This window comes from Spodoptera frugiperda, chromosome 23 (genome assembly GCF_023101765.2).
Source record: "Spodoptera frugiperda isolate SF20-4 chromosome 23, AGI-APGP_CSIRO_Sfru_2.0, whole genome shotgun sequence".
NCBI lineage: Eukaryota > Metazoa > Arthropoda > Insecta > Lepidoptera > Noctuidae > Spodoptera > Spodoptera frugiperda.
This window is the reverse complement of record NC_064234.1, coordinates 10,836,236-10,853,648: the sequence shown is the minus strand read 5'-3', so window position 1 is coordinate 10,853,648 and position 17,413 is coordinate 10,836,236. Positions and strand designations below refer to the sequence as shown.

At 34.6% G+C, this 17,413-nt stretch overlaps 1 protein-coding gene across 1 annotated transcript; it reads left to right on the top strand.

The window, feature by feature from the left end:
- Positions 1–111: 111 nt before the first annotated feature.
- On the top strand, positions 112–17,214 carry LOC118266819 (uncharacterized). Its single transcript, XM_035580400.2, has 7 exons — positions 112–454; positions 689–828; positions 3,600–3,759; positions 5,888–6,100; positions 10,121–10,279; positions 11,836–11,970; positions 15,141–17,214. The coding sequence occupies exons 1-7, from the start codon at positions 314–316 to the stop codon at positions 15,297–15,299; spliced, it is 1,107 nt and encodes a 368-aa protein (XP_035436293.2). The 5' UTR covers positions 112–313; the 3' UTR covers positions 15,300–17,214.
- Positions 17,215–17,413: the final 199 nt, after the last annotated feature.

Below are 17,413 nucleotides of genomic sequence, written 5' to 3'. Positions count from 1 at the left end.
GATTTTATTTATTATTTTGTAATTTTTCATTTATTGCAAACTGTTTAATTTCAGATGACTAAAATGTGCACGTTATGACCTTACTATCAAAAATAGTAAGACTACATTGCGGTCACCTCTAGAACTGTCAACAAGAAAGAGAGGAAATGAATGAGGAGGTCCATTGCGATATTGCGATTATTGGTGGAATATTCTAAAATTCGTAGCCGCTGGAGACTGTGTTTGAACAATTTGTGTTTTGTGTGAAAGTTGTGTTAATAAATGACAGAAAAATAACCAGTTTACATGTTTATTTTCGCTTTAACTGATCAAAATGTGGGACTCACCATACCTGACTTGTTTGTTTCTGTATATATTTTCGTTTCAAATAATTGTCACTAATTCACGCACTTCTAATATTTGGAAATTGAATGCGGAAGGAGACCAGATCGTGGACGGTAGTACACTGTCTCAGGTCAGTCAGAATTGTAATATTATGTCGGTAAACTTTTATATAATCAATGCACTACATATTCATCAAACGTATGTACCTTTCAATCTGTTATTCTAGATCTTATTATGCCCATGTTTACCTTGGATTATTTTTTAAACGTGTTAATTATAAATGAATGATGTTTCTATCATAATGTCACGATGCTGCTGTGTTTTGGGTTGAAAGACGTAATTTAATTTTGTGGACTACTTTTAGGATGAATCTGATAAATCTCGCATGAATGAAGAAGACCCTATCTTCAACATAGTAACGTCGACAGTGTATTATGGGAACACATGGACTAAACATGGCTTTGACATGTTTTGTACAGATTGCCAAATATATGAACAACAGAGGTGAGTTATGGAACCCTAAACAAATAAAAAAAGCTATACTATCTATAAAAAGTATTGAATCTGGCCATACATCTATCTATGAGGTGAAAGGCTTAAGAAAAAGCTGCCGGAGAACCTTGAAAAAAAAACTTGTTAGATAATAATTTATTATGAATGAATAATGGAGTGATAAACATACATCTTGTGTCAACCAAAACATGTGTGTTTAGCACTCAGTTTAAAAAGTAAACTTAGTTGATGCTTCACAAGACAAGACAACATAACTAGGTAATAAAAGTGTGTTAAAAATATCAACTATACCTAATGCGCTCTAACAAGGTGCGGCTGACAGATGCCAGTATGACGTTGACGTCTCTCTTTAGGGATGGACATTAGAAAAATCTTTTTTTATCGCTATTTTTTTATTAAATGTGTGTGTTATTTAGTTGTGCAGTCTAACTACGTGTATATACTTGTCAAAATAAATATTTTATGACCGAGCCCTGAGGTGTTTCAGAGTTACAGTTTTACAGAACCGTGAAGAAAACAAGGATATATTAGTTTGTATATGTTAGATTAAGTACCACCACGCATTATCAATGGCGCCGGAAATGTCTAGAAAAATGTCTACTACATATTTCTGCTTAGATAATGTCACTGTGGTTTGGGCAGAGAGAGCCGCGTCTACAGTGGATTTACCCACATAATTAAAGGTTTTTTAAGAATGATAATTGAACGACGCACGATTTTCGTTTTTTATTCTAAAAAACATCGACTACCTATCCATCGTAGCCGTACATCCCATCACTAAACACGACTATGGCTTTACGTTATACGCATAACACTTTACTTTATTTTTCATTTCATTAGATTTTAATTGAATACTAGAACATTCCGGTTGGTTTTAATTTAATTAACTACGCATCCGAATGATTTAACATAATACGAATGTGATACAGCTAAAATATTAAGGCATAATTTTTAAATCGCAGCAACTTTCAAGAGTGATACGAAACGTTACTGAATCTGTCAGCCGCACCTTCTTAGAGCGCATTAGGTATAGTTTCCTCTTAAGACTAAAATAAATGATAGAGGGATTTATTTATTTATTTGGACAACCAGTAGTTGTTACATTAGGTCTTTCATCTAAACGCTTATGCAATAGTTAATTTATACATTTAAAGTGTCACTTTTATCAGTTAATAAGAAAATAGTTGAGTAATGGAAAAAAATATAACAACAAGTAGAATGATTAAATGATAAAATAAAACACAGATACATTAGGGATAACAAGGGATACATTTACAATTATAATTTTCCAACAGTTATTTATATTATTCTAACTAGAAAGTAATTGCTTACACTAGGCACATTATTTACTCACATTAAAATGTACTTAAGTTAAACATAACAATGGCTTGTTACGAAATTCTAATCCATTACCTTATCAGCGATGTTTATTACTGCGGTATATTAAGTGTAAAGAAAAAGCTTGTTCTCACACCAAGTTCATATAATTTTCATTAATGCTGGAAATCAAACATAATAATGGTTTATCTAAAAATATTCTTCAATATCACCCTCCTTTGTGTCAGGCAATCGGGTTAAAATGATCAGTATTAATTACATTTCATTTATAATTTTGTCAACAATTTCTTAAACATCATTAATTATTATGTTATCGGCTGACTCTCATAACTGTTTGATGAGGAACTTGGCTAGCTTCAAGCCTTGCTAGAGGCTCATATTTATGAGTAGCATTCCGCAAAATCATATTAGACTTTTTTAGTCTTGTATCATGTATAATGTTTAACATAATATATTTTAAAATCCCAATTTGTAAATACTATTACAGTTAAAGTTTTATCATAGTACAAAAATAAAACTTCTTTCTATTTAATTTAATAATTAACCTTATATTCTATTTCCATTTTAAACAATTTTTAAAAGTCTAAAAGTGGTTCTAAAGTAGGAAAGAGGCACAGATACTGATATTATTTACAATCCTTACATATTTCTTAGGCTTCTTGTATCTGTGTATGTATCTGTATGTCTCTAGTCAGATGCCTACAAGTGTCAGTTATGAGTATGCAATAGGTAGTCCTGCACTTGACCTTTTTGAAGCCATTGCATATAATATTGACTTAACTATGTACAATACTACACCTGTCCACATGTTCAATGTATGTTTAAATGTTTATGCCAGTTATACTTCAGCTACAATTAGCTGAAGTATTAAATGTTATGCTACTTATTGTAGGGAAGTATTCAATATAAAATATCTATAAATTATAATTTCCTTAAATGTGTGGAATGTATGCGCCTCTATTAACACATTCCGGAAATAAAAGTTGTAATAAAATATTATGTTATGTTCTTTATAGTTAATAGTCAATACAAAAAACAATATGCTTCCTTCAGTCAGAAATAAATAGAATCAATATCAAGCTAAGTTAGTTATTTTTTATTATTATTATATCGTCATGCCTTTTATCCCCGAAGGGGAAGGCAGAGGTGCACATTATGGCATGTAATGCCCCTGTACAATTAATAAAATAAATGTAATAATAGTATGTAATTTATTATTCTGTTAATTTCCAACATATTAATTAAATATTTGCATGCCATTAGTATTTGGCGGGCATGTTGTATTTAAATATGTATCTATACACATGTTCATAGGAAATAGAATTACTTATTAAACTAAAAATCCTACCTATATTGAATACTTCTATGTTATTTTTAGACTTCTATATTAATAAGTATAATTAATACTGTTTCATTAATTGCAGGGCTGGTGTTGAGAACAGTGATGAGACGACACCGGCCGAGGTGAATGGTGATGCGGACGATGAGTACTTAGATTGTGGTAAAGCGGTCAACTTTACATATTATGATAACCTGGTCGGAGTGGCCAGGCGCCATAGACATCCCAATGTACCTGAACCACAGGTAATATTTTACATATATTTTTAATGACCACTCTTATTGCTAAAGGTATTGCACAATAGGTTCTATTCTCTTAATACATTTTGTAACTCTTATAACTGAACGAAATTGTATGTAACTACCTAGTATATATTGCTTGGTACACCTTTATCAAGCTACTGCAAAAGTTTCGCGGGTTCAATTCCCGCTCCGAACGGTTTAATTAATTTGTGTGACATTTTTTTGTTACGATGATTGATGATTTTTTTTTTTTTTAAAGAAACGTTGCCCCACACTAGGATTTTCTCCTGTGTCGTGGGTGCGTTTACAAACATACAAGTTCACATACACATGACACCCAGACCCGAAACAACAATTTGTGGATCACACAAAGAGTTGCTCCGTGCGGGAATCGAACCCGCTACCCGTTGCGCGGCAGCCAGTTGCCCAACCACCGCACCAACCGTGCAGTCAAATTTTGATTGCCTGACTAGTTCTTGTTGAAATGATGTGGAATCTAGATTAGTACCCGATACATGAGATTTTTTAAAGAAAAACCTTTTCTTTAACGTCTAAAACATAGCGAACCCTTCCTGCGTTCGCTATGTTTTATTATATTTCAAAGAACCTAGGAGGCTATTTACTTACTGCATTTATTTTACTAAAAAAAAAACGAATAAATATTTGTTATGCAAACAACACAGGTATACAATTACTTAATCTAAATACCTCCATGTCATTTTTACTATAGCTCTTTGTAAATTAGATTTTGATATGAACGCGATAAGATTATGCTCTATCTATTTTATCTGGACTGCAATAAAACTACATGAAATTGCCATAGAATAATAATAGCCCATAGTTTTATTATACGATACAATAACGAAATGTGTTTTCATTCTTATAATAATAGCAGAAATACCTAGGAATTCTTTGTTACATTAAATGCCTATGATAACAGAACTATATACAAGTAAAACATAAATAATATTTTTATGGTAATTTTAAACTGTTTTATTGTATAATGGTCATCAAGAATAAGATTACCTATGTACCAAAAATCAGATCGATCTGTCGTCACGAAGGGATAATAAACATGCAACCAATGTGCTGTAATCTATATCTGTGTGCCAATTTCTTCCAAATCGGTTTAGGTGTTCTGGTGTAATTGAGTGACCAACTTCTATCGATTCAAACTTTCGCATTTATTTCGAAAGAAAAGAACTAACTACTTATTCAGTAAGGACATTAATTTAACCCATTTATTAAAATAACACCATTCTGCTACACATCGTATTGAGTAACCTAAATAAATGTTTAGCTACAAATTGTTTTTAATGTTTTCCTGTAAATAAATCCAGAAGAGGAAAATAGTCTCGCAAACTGATCGTAATAGCACTATAATTATATTGTCATTTGAGGAAATTATTATTATTTTGTTTAGTATACTACTCTATTGTGTTTACAAATCCTATGGAGTTTTTGAGATACTATAATCTATTGACACTCCCATGGAATGCCTCGATAAGAATGCATTCTTAAGATATCTACTTGTAACAACTTAGCTAGGTACCTGCTTATATTATCTTGCGTTGTTATTGTTATTTTTGTTAATGATACACGTCAATGATCATGATCTTGTAAGCGATAAGGCTAATCTGCAAATCAGATCTTATGTCGAAAATAATTAAGAACAGAATTACAAGACATTAATTAATAAAAGAAATGGATCTTTATATTATATTTTAAACTTAGCAGACTAGATCTAAAACAGGTCCTACTATGAATACTACCTACTATAAATTATAAATTTTGTATGTATGTTTGTTACTCAATCACATCAAAACGGCTAAAGGGATCTGAATGAAATTTGGTACAGTGGTAGATTATGGTCTGGAATAACACATAGGATACTTTTTATCCCACGAAAACACGGGCGAAGCCGCTAGCAGAAGCTAGTTTATCTATAACGAAAACAACTCTTGATAAATGATAAATGATATTTATTTTGCAAATAGGTTATAAAATAACACTTTTACACGTCAATCTCTTAAATAACTAGATGAGGCCGGCATTTCCTATCCGACTACTCTGAGAAGAAATGCCGAAACAAACTCAGAGGTCATAACTTAACAAAATAATCTTGTTCCAGGTGTCCCTAATATTCCCAAAGAAGAAATCGAACGGTCTATCGCCGTCGGAAATAAATGGTTTCGAGAAACGTCTAAAAAAAGCAAAGAGAGAGAAACCAAAATCTGTACAGCTGTACAACCAGATTGGAAACTTCTGGAGGATCAAGGGCGACACGAGACAGTCCATCGAGTGCTTCAGACGCGCTCTCGCCGTCTCACCATATAATGCAGAAGTAAGTACTCTAATATAGAAAGAAAGAAGAAAGAAAAACAGTTTATTTGCACCTATTAAAAAATAATATCCATAAATAATTAGGTAATATGAGAAAAAATAAAACATAAAAGTATTCACGGTGCAAAAAGGCCAGTAATATCTACCTAACTCACGATTACGGGCCCCGAGTGTGGCTTGAAACTAGTCGGGCTACCTCGTCTAACAGTTAAGTCAGTATTTAAGTCGTAAAACATAATTAACTTGATTATGTGTCACGATTGTTATAATACGAAAACAATGAATATTTGTGTGACTCACATAATTATGATCTGTATGTATAGAATTTTGCTCGTATTTGGTAATACGGCTTTACCACTATTACAATGGGACTATTTGTCTATTCTATACAATTATTGTTAAAAATTTGTACCTGTCTAATGGAAGAATAATAGGTGTGATAATTACGTACATTAAGATAATGCATACCATATTTGAGTAACAAATATCTTAGTACTTACTTCAAAAAAAGGAGGTTCTCAGTTTGTCCCGTATGTATGCATCCCACAAAAACATTTCATGTTAAATGTTGCCAAGACGAGACCATATAGCTCGCACTGTCAAAAAGTAATCAGATCCCGTGTAGAGCCAAGTTTCTAACCCTATACTTTTGAACTGGCGAGTCGGCCGCACGGACTTTTTGCTATTCGTCATATGGGCTTGAGCTTAAAAATCTATTCAATCTTCTAAACTCTTTCCGTGCGGCCAACTCGCCAGTTCAAAATTATAGGGTTAGAAACTTGGCTCTACACGGGATCTGATTACTTTTTGACAGTGCGAGCTATATGGTCTCGTCTTGGCAACATTTAACATGAAATGTTTTTGTGGGATTTCATTTCTTTTTGTAGGTTGCTTATGATAGAAAGATAAAATGAGCGACAAATTCACCTACTAAACTACTAAATTTATAAGAAAATTGCAAACGTAATCCTAATACTTTTTATCAATGAAAATTAAAACACTAGTATCTAAACCTTTACCTACTAAACCACTAACAATTAAATATTAGGCAAATGGTTTTTTTCTCCGCCATAGCAAACTTTTAAATCACCGAAATATTCCGAAAACTTTTCATTCAACGAGACAACCATCAACGACGTCTGCCCTCGCGCGTCTGCCCGCGTTCGGGTGCCGCGCTCGCTGACGGGCCGATTATTTTTAGCTACTGCGCGGGGACGAGGGGGCATGCGGCTTTAGTTTTCGCATACTATACTTACGATGCTTATGTTCAAAAGTATAGGTTGATTAATAAACACTTACCGAAGTGAAGTGTAGTAATATTATTCATATCTAAGTACTTATGGGTAGGATAATGTTTTGATTTGATGAAAAGTTTGTGTTCTATGTACTTGTGTATAATTTTCAGATCTCAAGTAGGAAATAGGGAATTAAGTTTCCCTATTTCAGATTTTTACCCCTCCGCGGCCGCATTCAGACCTCTAGCGTCAAAAGTTGCGGAAGTCTCGAACAAACTTTCACCCCCTAGTTTAAGGGGTTGGGGGTAAAAGTTCCAAGTTTTAGGATTTTTTTGTTGTTTGGGTACTAATACTAGCTTACATACCAAATTTCAGTTTTCTAAGACGTCAGGAAGTACCTTAAGAATTTTGTTGATCATCAGTGAGTGAGTGACGAAATCAGGGTATTTTAGATATCAATAAAATCTAAAGTATAAGAGCTATGCAGTTGAAACTTTAGAGGTTTATTAAGTCTACCACTGACATTATATCCTGAAAATTTTGTTTATCTGGTATAACCCAAACTCAAGTTATGAAGGTTCAAAAATACGACGAAGCGCTTCGAGAAAAGGTAGGTAGTGCCCTTGCGCTTGCGCTTCGCTTGGCTTGTCTTGGCGGGGGCACTACCGTGCCCCCAGATGTATGTTTAACCGCAATGATCTCGCGATTGCTTGAACTGATTTTGATGCGGTAAACAGTTTTTGAAAAGTGTTCATTATAATTATAAGCAGGTTTTAGTATAGAAACGCACTTCAAAAACAGTAGGTTGGAGTCGTTGTATAGAAAAGTTAAAAATAAAACTAAGAAATAAAAAAGAAAATTTAAAAATAAAGAAAAATATTATAGGGCATGTAATGTCTTAACCTACTTAATTTATCTGTAATTCCATATTCATACGAAAAATATGTTCCATAAATAACTTAGGTAAATAGTAGGCACGCAGGTGACCTTTACAAGGGACAGTAGACAGTAGGAACGAGGTTACCGGGTCATATCATGTTATGCGTCTTCATTTATTTACCTTTGTACGTTTAATCAATAGGAGTAACGAAGCAATATAAGAATGAAGGATATGATAAAACATTTACGGAAATAAATTAAATAACTTCTATTAATTAACTTGAAGTATTGATTGAGATTTTTGTATAGAAAATACTATTTACCCATCAAACAAGAAATTAAAAATCGAAAGTACGCTCTGGTGACTACCTTGCGGGTCACCGAGGCTCCGCCTCGAAAAGCAGGAGTAAGAACTGGGTACTTTTTAGTCAGTAGGACGTTTCACAAACTTCCTCTCGCCTCGCCCCAGGTGGGAGAAGTTATTGCATGATTTTCCTTCTTAACAAAAAAAAAAAACGAAAAATTGCATTATCTATACCTACTTAGTACACACAATTTACAACTCACAATAGGAAAAGGAAAAACATTCTAACTGCATTTCTACGTAGTTCAATTCTCAACCTTAAAACTAAGAACATAAAGGTACAAAATTACTGATAAATAATGTTCTCGAACACACATTAATTTGGTCACAATAATGAAAATGATGAAACTATAAAAGTTTTTATGCTTTTTTTATTATTCTTCCGTTATTGGACATCTAATTAATTACTTCATACGTCGTTCGTCCAAAATGCTCATGTATTGGTGTTATGATGTACTTTTTATGGTATAAACCGGTAAACGAGCAGATGGATCACCTAATGGTAAGCAATCGCCGCCGCCCATGGACACCTGAAACACCAGAGGCGTTACAAGTGCGTTGCCGGCCTTTTGGGGTTTGGAATTTAAGGATTGTTGCGGAATCGGGAATTAGGAAGAATGATAAGAGGGGTAATTGAGCATTTGATAACCCCACTCAAACAACGCAAGCGTTGTTTCACGTCGGTTTTCTGTGAAGCCGTGGTATCACTCCGGTCGAGTCGGCCCATTTGTGCCGAAGCATTTCCCTGCCGCACTTAACTTCAAAACAAATTAATCATGTTATTTTAATGGATTACAGTCCGTGGTTTGTCATAAGCTCATTATATCTATTTTTCGTATCTAATACCTTCACGCTATGTTTGTTTACGTCAAATAGGTGGGGCAATAGATTTTACAAACATGATTGTATGTAGGCAATAAATGATTAAGCTGTTTATTGCCGTTAATATACTGAGTAAAATCAACCCGTATAAGGACTAAACGAGAACCTCATGGTCAATTGGTAGTCGTACAATCGCGGTTGCTGCAAATCAACTAAGATTTACATTATATGACCATGTTATTATAATCTTAATGTTATGTCGCGACTGGGTATTGTTAAATCAGTTTGTACGCTATGAGAAATATTTCTGTGCCTTCATTTTCAAAATAGTTATTTAACTCTAACCAAGTAAATATTCCACCCAACTGAAATCTACTTACAGAGCGCATTTTAACGCGTTCGCACGAAGCGTTTTGCTTCGAGCTTGCTCGTTTCGCTAAGGAGTGGAACTTCTTGTCGGTGTCTATGTTTTCTGCAAAATACAATTAGAGGTGTCTTCAAGTTCCGAGTGGACAGGTTGCTCATAGGTCATCATCGCTTACCACCAGGCGAGATGATGGCCAAACGCCATCCTATTAAGAATAAAAAATCTTTCTACAAATACGTTCGATCACAACAGTATGTCTTCCTCTCCATCCTCGTTTATCAAGCGCCATAACATTACAAATCCCCGTTTTTCAGTCTTATCCATTTACAATAACATAACTATGTTGTTACCCAGGTCCTGCTAAACCTTGCAAGGGTACTATTCACCCTACAATACTTGGACGACGCCATCTACCTAACGCGGCGGTCGTTAGAGGTCCAACCGCCGGATCGCAGCGCGTGGCAACAGTACTTCACGCTCGGCGAGATATTCAAGGCATATGGACATTATCAGGTATGTTGCTATGCAATATTGAACCTTATTACCGTAGTAAATTGTTCAGATTTGATTAGTGTTTGGAGTGATCCTTTTTCTGCTGTAAATGAAGAATATGTATTATTTATACATTGTGTGTATAGAGACTGGGTTTCCTAGAGCAGATACCCGGCGCCTAAATAGGTCTAATATATAAAAAAAATTGTGTGAAATATGCCTCAAAAATCTCTTTATGGAAAGAATATAGTTTTAAGTGCTGTTGTAATTACCATATTAACTGCCGTACTCAGTCATTTAATGGTTACTTATCCCAATCCTTAGCAATTGTTTTTACTACAAAATCGTTACTAAAGAGTAACTAGTTTAAGTTATCAATAAATGTCTGTAAGTGCGGCAATTTTCTCAGCATCAGCCGCATCTATGCAGGTCCTTAATGAATTACCCACAATTATAACAACACAATGGCGTTAGGTTTTTTGTGTCCACTTACTTAATTGCCAATGGAAAAATGCACAAACGTAAACAAGGCTTCAACTGAAATAGATAATGCAGGCTATAAAGTTTTATTGATATGAAATAAATTCTGAGAAATATAGTTATATTCAGTTTATGCATTGGCAACCTACTTAAAAGGTTTGAAACCTATTGAGTTTAATAGCTTATTATAAAGAGATGCTGTAGAGTTTAATCTTAACTAATTATTACGTAATTTCACAAAACTGTAATTAGCTAAATTTTGTTTTAAAATGACAATGACTAAGTTATCTGCTAATTATGTTAATGCGCCATTTATTTTTATTTTAACACTGACGTCCTCTACGTTACAAATATAAACCAGTTAATTTAATTATTCGACTGCATTTTTGATTATATTTCATCATATATATTGGTAGAAAATTAGCAACAAAAATACCTAGTCGAAGGTAGAAAATTCCCGTAAAATAAGTTATAGACAAAATTATTATACTTGGGCCATTACAAACGTGCGCACTGTCACGTCAAAGGAATGTGACAATGCCTCACTACTCGCATAAGTGTGAGCGAAAGATCGGACGTTTGTAAGGGTATATTTTGAACAGACATGTGCTATGCTATGTTACTGTGGATGTGTTTGACTTCCACCAATCATATTTATTGGTACACGTACCTTAGCACTGGTGGAAACGGACTCAGCTAAGCTATGTTTTTTTTTGTATGGAAAGATGCGTGCTATGGATGGCTTTCCCTATCTATCGCGCTGCGCATCTTCCTCGCACAGCTATATAGCATAATATCAATGGAAATGGCCACATAGGTTTACAACTTAGTTATTACATCTTCCTAACATAGCTACATAGCACATCTCTGGTGGAAAAAGCAATCTAGTGGCCCTATTATAGTGTTTTATTTCTCATTCAAAATGGGAAAACCACTACTCATAAACAGTCTTTATTATTTCACCCACCCTTAAAAGACGGTTGTCTATAATTTGTAATTAGTTTGAATATATCTATTTGCTTGTATCCCCTTTGTTGCAAAACTATACTTCATTCATTGCCGCTTTAACACGTGTGTGACTGTATACCCTTCTGCAGGAAGCGGCAATGCACCTGAGACACGCTCTCGACTTGAAACCGGACTATGAACCCGCTATGGCCGCATTGAAAGACATCGAGAACACGCCAGAGGCATCTGTGCATGTCTATACACTCCTTATTATTGTGTGTTTGGTAAGCATGTGATTTTTTTTTATACTTAGAATTAAGTTACGTCTGGTATTGATAACCGATCTCAATCGAATGGATTTTTGATTACAGGTTAAGTTGTACTTGTGTGGATTTTTTGCCAAAAACCAAAATTGGTCCAATTCTTTTGATTTAGATCGGTAATTAATTCCATAAATGGTTACAGGTGGGTTGGGTTTTACGTAGATATTATAGTACATAAGTGTGTGCGCAAACACAGGTGCACTCTGTTCCCTCACTCTCTAAGCCCGATAGGACATCAGACGGTCAGATCCTCACGACCGGAGGGAGGTCAGGCGCATGACCAATGGCTTTACGTGTTTTCCAAGGCACAGGTATTAAAAACCGTCGAACTTCCTGATTCTAGGCTAATAATGTCCATTTTACTGATAAAATGCCAATATCACTTTTTGGCCTTCGCGGGAATCGAACCACTGCACCGTGCAGTGCTCAAACGAGCCTACACCTTCAGTGACTCATGGGTGTGATACTAAATTGTTACCTAGTCTAATATCATTATGAGAATAATCATAGCAGCATTATTATAAATGAATTGAGAGTAAACTTAATTTATCATTTGTCAATAAATAATCTCAAGTCTAACGATGTGCCCAGTCGGAGTTACCTAACACATTTATATTGATAGCAGTTTCAATTAATCAATCAGAGCAGGTCGTTATTGAATGCGGTTTTGATATCCTATTCTAGGTATCTCTGGCCTTAGGTGGGTAAGGCCTTGGAGTCGTAACAATAGATCGATTATTGATATAGGTATTATCAATGTTAATGTTTGTAAGAAAAGTTGTTTTTCTTGTTTTTCAAAGTCATTAATCATTTTCTTAACATGATGTTTTTGGGAAATTGTTTGTTTGGAAAGTCTTTATAATTGTTTGAAGATAGGTTAATAAGTACTAGTTTTTTTTATGAAAGGATACGATATAAGAGCTTGTGGCGACACATGACATCATAAGTGACAGATGACAGAACTCACACATAGTCGATCGACGATTAAATCAATGGATGACGATATTAATCCTACATCGCACATGTGAAGTTTACATGCGAATAAGAATGGACTGTTGGACAGAAAGCCCGCCAGGCATGATCACCTCGCCTGGTCGGAGGATCCTTTTCTTAGGGACCTTTACTTTCTGTTCCCTAAAAGCTTGTAAACAAAATGCATAATTATATCAGCCCATTTCCGCTTCCTAAACATAGGTCTCTCTCCTCATAAACATAGGTTCAGCTTTACACGTTCACTGCCATCAACCTTTTTTTTACGTGGGAATCAACTAATGTCTTCTCCCGCCTTGGGCGAAACGAGAGGGTGTGCCAGATTCTTACTGACTAAAAACCACCCCGTCCTACTTTTGTTTTTCGGGTCGAAGCCCCGGTAAGTCCGTTAGTTCGCAACTCCGGACTGCCATCAACCTTGCAGATATCGTCATTCGTCACTCCACGTTTACATAGACGCAAATTCAAATTAGAAAATGCACACAGAAACAATAAAACACTTAACTACCTACTTAATTAACGAGACGATAAATTAAATGGGTATCATAAAACAATATCGTTTATGATATGACAGCAAAGGAAATGAGGTTTACCATATCCGAAACCGATGTCATAATTTGTTTACCAATGTCCACCGGTAAATATGTGCGATATGTTCGTGTTGATAGCGCGTTATGTTGATGTTGATAACACATTTTCGCCTAGCCGAAATGCAACATCCACGTTTGATGAGTACGGGTAAACATTTCTCTTCAACTATTTGGTAAATGTTTACCTACTCTCTTTTTTTGGTTACGTTTTTGATTGGTTGTAGTAAATAGTGGTTGGTAATTGAGCGAGGTTGTGTTATCTGGAAAATATTTTTTTTTTTTTCAAAGAAAGTATCCAATAGTAAGAGCTTGTGGCGACACATGACATTACAAGTGATATGACAGACGTCACACAGACGATCGACGAACTACTAACTAACACTAGCTTTTGTTAGCGGCCTCACCCGCGTTCCCGTGGGTTGAAAAGTATCACCTTAGTCAGCTCATATCCTACCTGTATACCAAATTTCATCAAAATCCTTTCAGAAGTTTCAGCGTGGTTGACTGACAAACATCCTTACAGACAAACTTTCACATTTATAATATTAGGTAGGACTTTGTCTCTCACAGACCACATCGCCCGTTGATCTGATATTTAATTAAGATATTGCTAGGGACTTATCATAAAGTTGAACGCAGGACACATGATGTAAAATCGAAAGCGAAACATGACTCATTCGTGATTATGAAATGCTTACTTTTACGCACAAAAATGTGTCAATGTTGACTTAGTCTGACCTTTTATGAAAACGTTACTACTGACTACGTATGTTCTATGTAATGTTGCTTGGACAGAATACTTTCAGCATTCATACAAAACTATTCCGATTGAACTGTATGTTTGAAATTCTTAGTATACATACTTACAATGATTTTTATGATTTTTCATCTCTATTGCAAAGTAATTCAGTTTAAAATATCAATTAAAAATTAGGTTAGCTAACGATTTTTTCCTAAATCGATTCGTTTCTAGTGCGTTGTAAAATAGGGACACGCTTGATCTGACATGGTCACTCAATCTAGAACTGTGCGTAAGGCGTAAATTAATCATTTTGTCACACTTGATAAGTAAACAGAAGTTTTACAAACTCACAAATGTTTTAAATAATCATTGCATTAGTTACGAAACTATGTACTTATAATAAGCATTTTGACAGTTTTCTTACATCGTAACCTCGTCCATCGTCCACATCTACAGAACATACGCCCGAATACACAAACGCTAGTCAATTTTAAGTTGTACTTAAATAATACTGACTGCCTCGTTGGACGAGTGGTTGCAACGTGCGACTGCCGGGCAAATTCCCGGGTCGGGCGAAGAACTGTCGGTATTTCGAGGCTCACCACCTATACATGGGACTCACAACCTATATTGTGCAATATGTACAGTTTTATTAAAGGCGTGACGTTATGACGATTATTATGACGTTAAACAGAACTACATTTGAGATCGTCTTAAAATTAAATAGCGTTTGAGTATTCGGGCATTAAAATCTCATCAGATTGTCAAAATATCGAATGAAATTAATCTCTAAATGTTCACGATTCCAGGTGATGGGAGTGTTACTGGTGATATTATCGTCAGTGGATAGTGGCGGTGATGTAGAAGAGCACAAGACTCAACGACATTTCAACCGAGCTATGGCGATGCGGTCTCTTCGCGGCGTGGCTCTACCTGGCTCCCGTGGACGCAAGAAAGGCGGATCCTAAACCCCATCTCTAGCGATAAAAACCTGAGTTTATAGTCTCTGGTCGTGTTCCTAAATTGATTTGTTATGTGTAAGGCCAGTCACATTGTTATGGAACTTTTTTGAAATAATTATTGCCATTTCATTCTAAACAGATGTTTTGAATGTCAGTATTTGGTTTTTTATAGCTTAATTTGATTCACAATGCGATGTTATTATTGTGTCTCCACTAATATAAGTGCATAAAATGAAAAACTTTATTTTGGACTGCACTACAAATGAGTAAAATGAAAGTCCATCGGATGAAGTCCATAGTAATGTGACTGGACTCAAAACTGAAGAACATTGTCTATGTTCAATACTTTTGTGTTAAAACTTTTTTTTAATATTATGAGAAAAATTGTCTGTGTATCAGCAAGTAGTGCTGAGATAAAATGAAATTAAAAAACAGACATTGCCAACAATTAAAAACTGAAATTAAATAATTTCCAGTTTATTTAGTTCTTAAGTTATCTCTCTTATGAAAGGTCCGTAGGGCAATATTTTTTTACGCCCAACACCGGATCTTGTTTTTTTTTTGTTTGTTGAAAGGAGATTGTAAACTCAGGATGTATGAACAACTGTCATTACAAACATTTAAGGCTTGATGAAACAAATTACGAGTGATGTTGTCTTATAGCTACAATGTTTTATTATAATCGCTATTGATTGACCCGTGGGAAATCGATGAAACCGTTGTTATGGTACTGTTCTCTTAAATCATATTTTTGTTTGTTACATTTTACCGAAAATAACATTTTGTATTTCATCAAGTTAACTCTATAAAAAAGCTTTATCTATTAGTTTTTTAAATGTCAATATATTTGTTACGTTTTTGGTATGGCAACACAGCTCAATGTTGTTATTATCATAGAAGAAAGTACTTACAATAAATTATGTCTTACTTGGTGATATATCATCATATTTTTTAAAGAACGATATGTTTTACTAAAAATTTGTAATCATGTCTTCTGAGAAATTAATTAGATACCAGTTAACTTGATGACATATACCATATCTATCCTTTTTGTGTTGTGATAAAACTAACTCAAGACTCTGATGCTACGACTTTACAATGGCTGGTTGTGCTAATAACTTATTAATATATTTATGTATTTACAATTTAATGGAACAGTGCCATCAATCAGAGGCTAATGTACAAAATATTCTTTATGTAAATGTGACCGGAATGGTCTTGCCATGTCTCATTTGATCTCTGCTTGTAGTCCTCATCACGTCGCGGTCATACTGACGTGGTGTACCCTTTTAGCAGTTAAAAAAATTATAAAAAAACAGCTTTTCAGTAAATTTACCTTTTATAAATTAATACGATCTACAAATCCACTCCGTTCTCGTTTAATATATTTGTATCTTAAGATAAGAATGTTCTTTTTAACAGAAATAATGCTTTCGATAAGCAATAATAGTTAAATACTATTTGTAGCTAGTTGATAATATTCGAATAATGAACAAGCTCGAATTTTCAAGTTAAATGTTATAAACGGAGTTATTGATATAATTGATAATAATATTTGAGTACTACGCAGTAATGTATTACAGAAAATGAACAATATACTGCTATTATATGGAGTGTACACGTAATCCGTCAAGTTTACGAAGACAAGAGATGGTAATGGCGTGCCTGTCTTGCAACGAGCGTATCACTTTTGCAACCTAGTCATTCACTTAGACAAGTTTGGTCCGCGCAGAGTCGGGGCCTCGTGTGTGTATTTCGTTTAGTAGTGCATGCAAATAAACTTGTTAAGTGTTCGTAGCGTCTAAGGATTTAAAACGGAGGAGCAAGTCTTAAATTCGAGATTGGTAAAAAATGTACCTGTTTTCAGTGGTTCTTTTGTTAATTTTTGACTATTTATAATACATGATTGTCCTAGCATCTATTTTTGTATTTTTTCTTACCCTACCTAGTACCTACAAACTGACGTAGGTATTTGCAGCTATATGGTTGGCTGAACTTGGAAACATACTTGCCTACTGATTCATCTCAAGTTACGCCACAATACCGCAATCAATCCTTCACTTTATTTATATCTATTTGTAATTTGTATACCTTGTAATCGAGTCGTGTGTGTGGTCTTT

Excerpts from the sequence above, each read along its gene's own strand:
- LOC118266819 (XM_035580400.2), top strand. The coding sequence starts at position 314 with ATGTGGGACTCACCATACCTGACTTGTTTGTTTCTGTATATATTTTCG. Across the intron at positions 455-688 it reads ACGGTAGTACACTGTCTCAG|GATGAATCTGATAAATCTCG; the intron begins GTCAGTCAGAAT and ends GACTACTTTTAG. Across the intron at positions 10,280-11,835 it reads AGGCATATGGACATTATCAG|GAAGCGGCAATGCACCTGAG; the intron begins GTATGTTGCTAT and ends ACCCTTCTGCAG.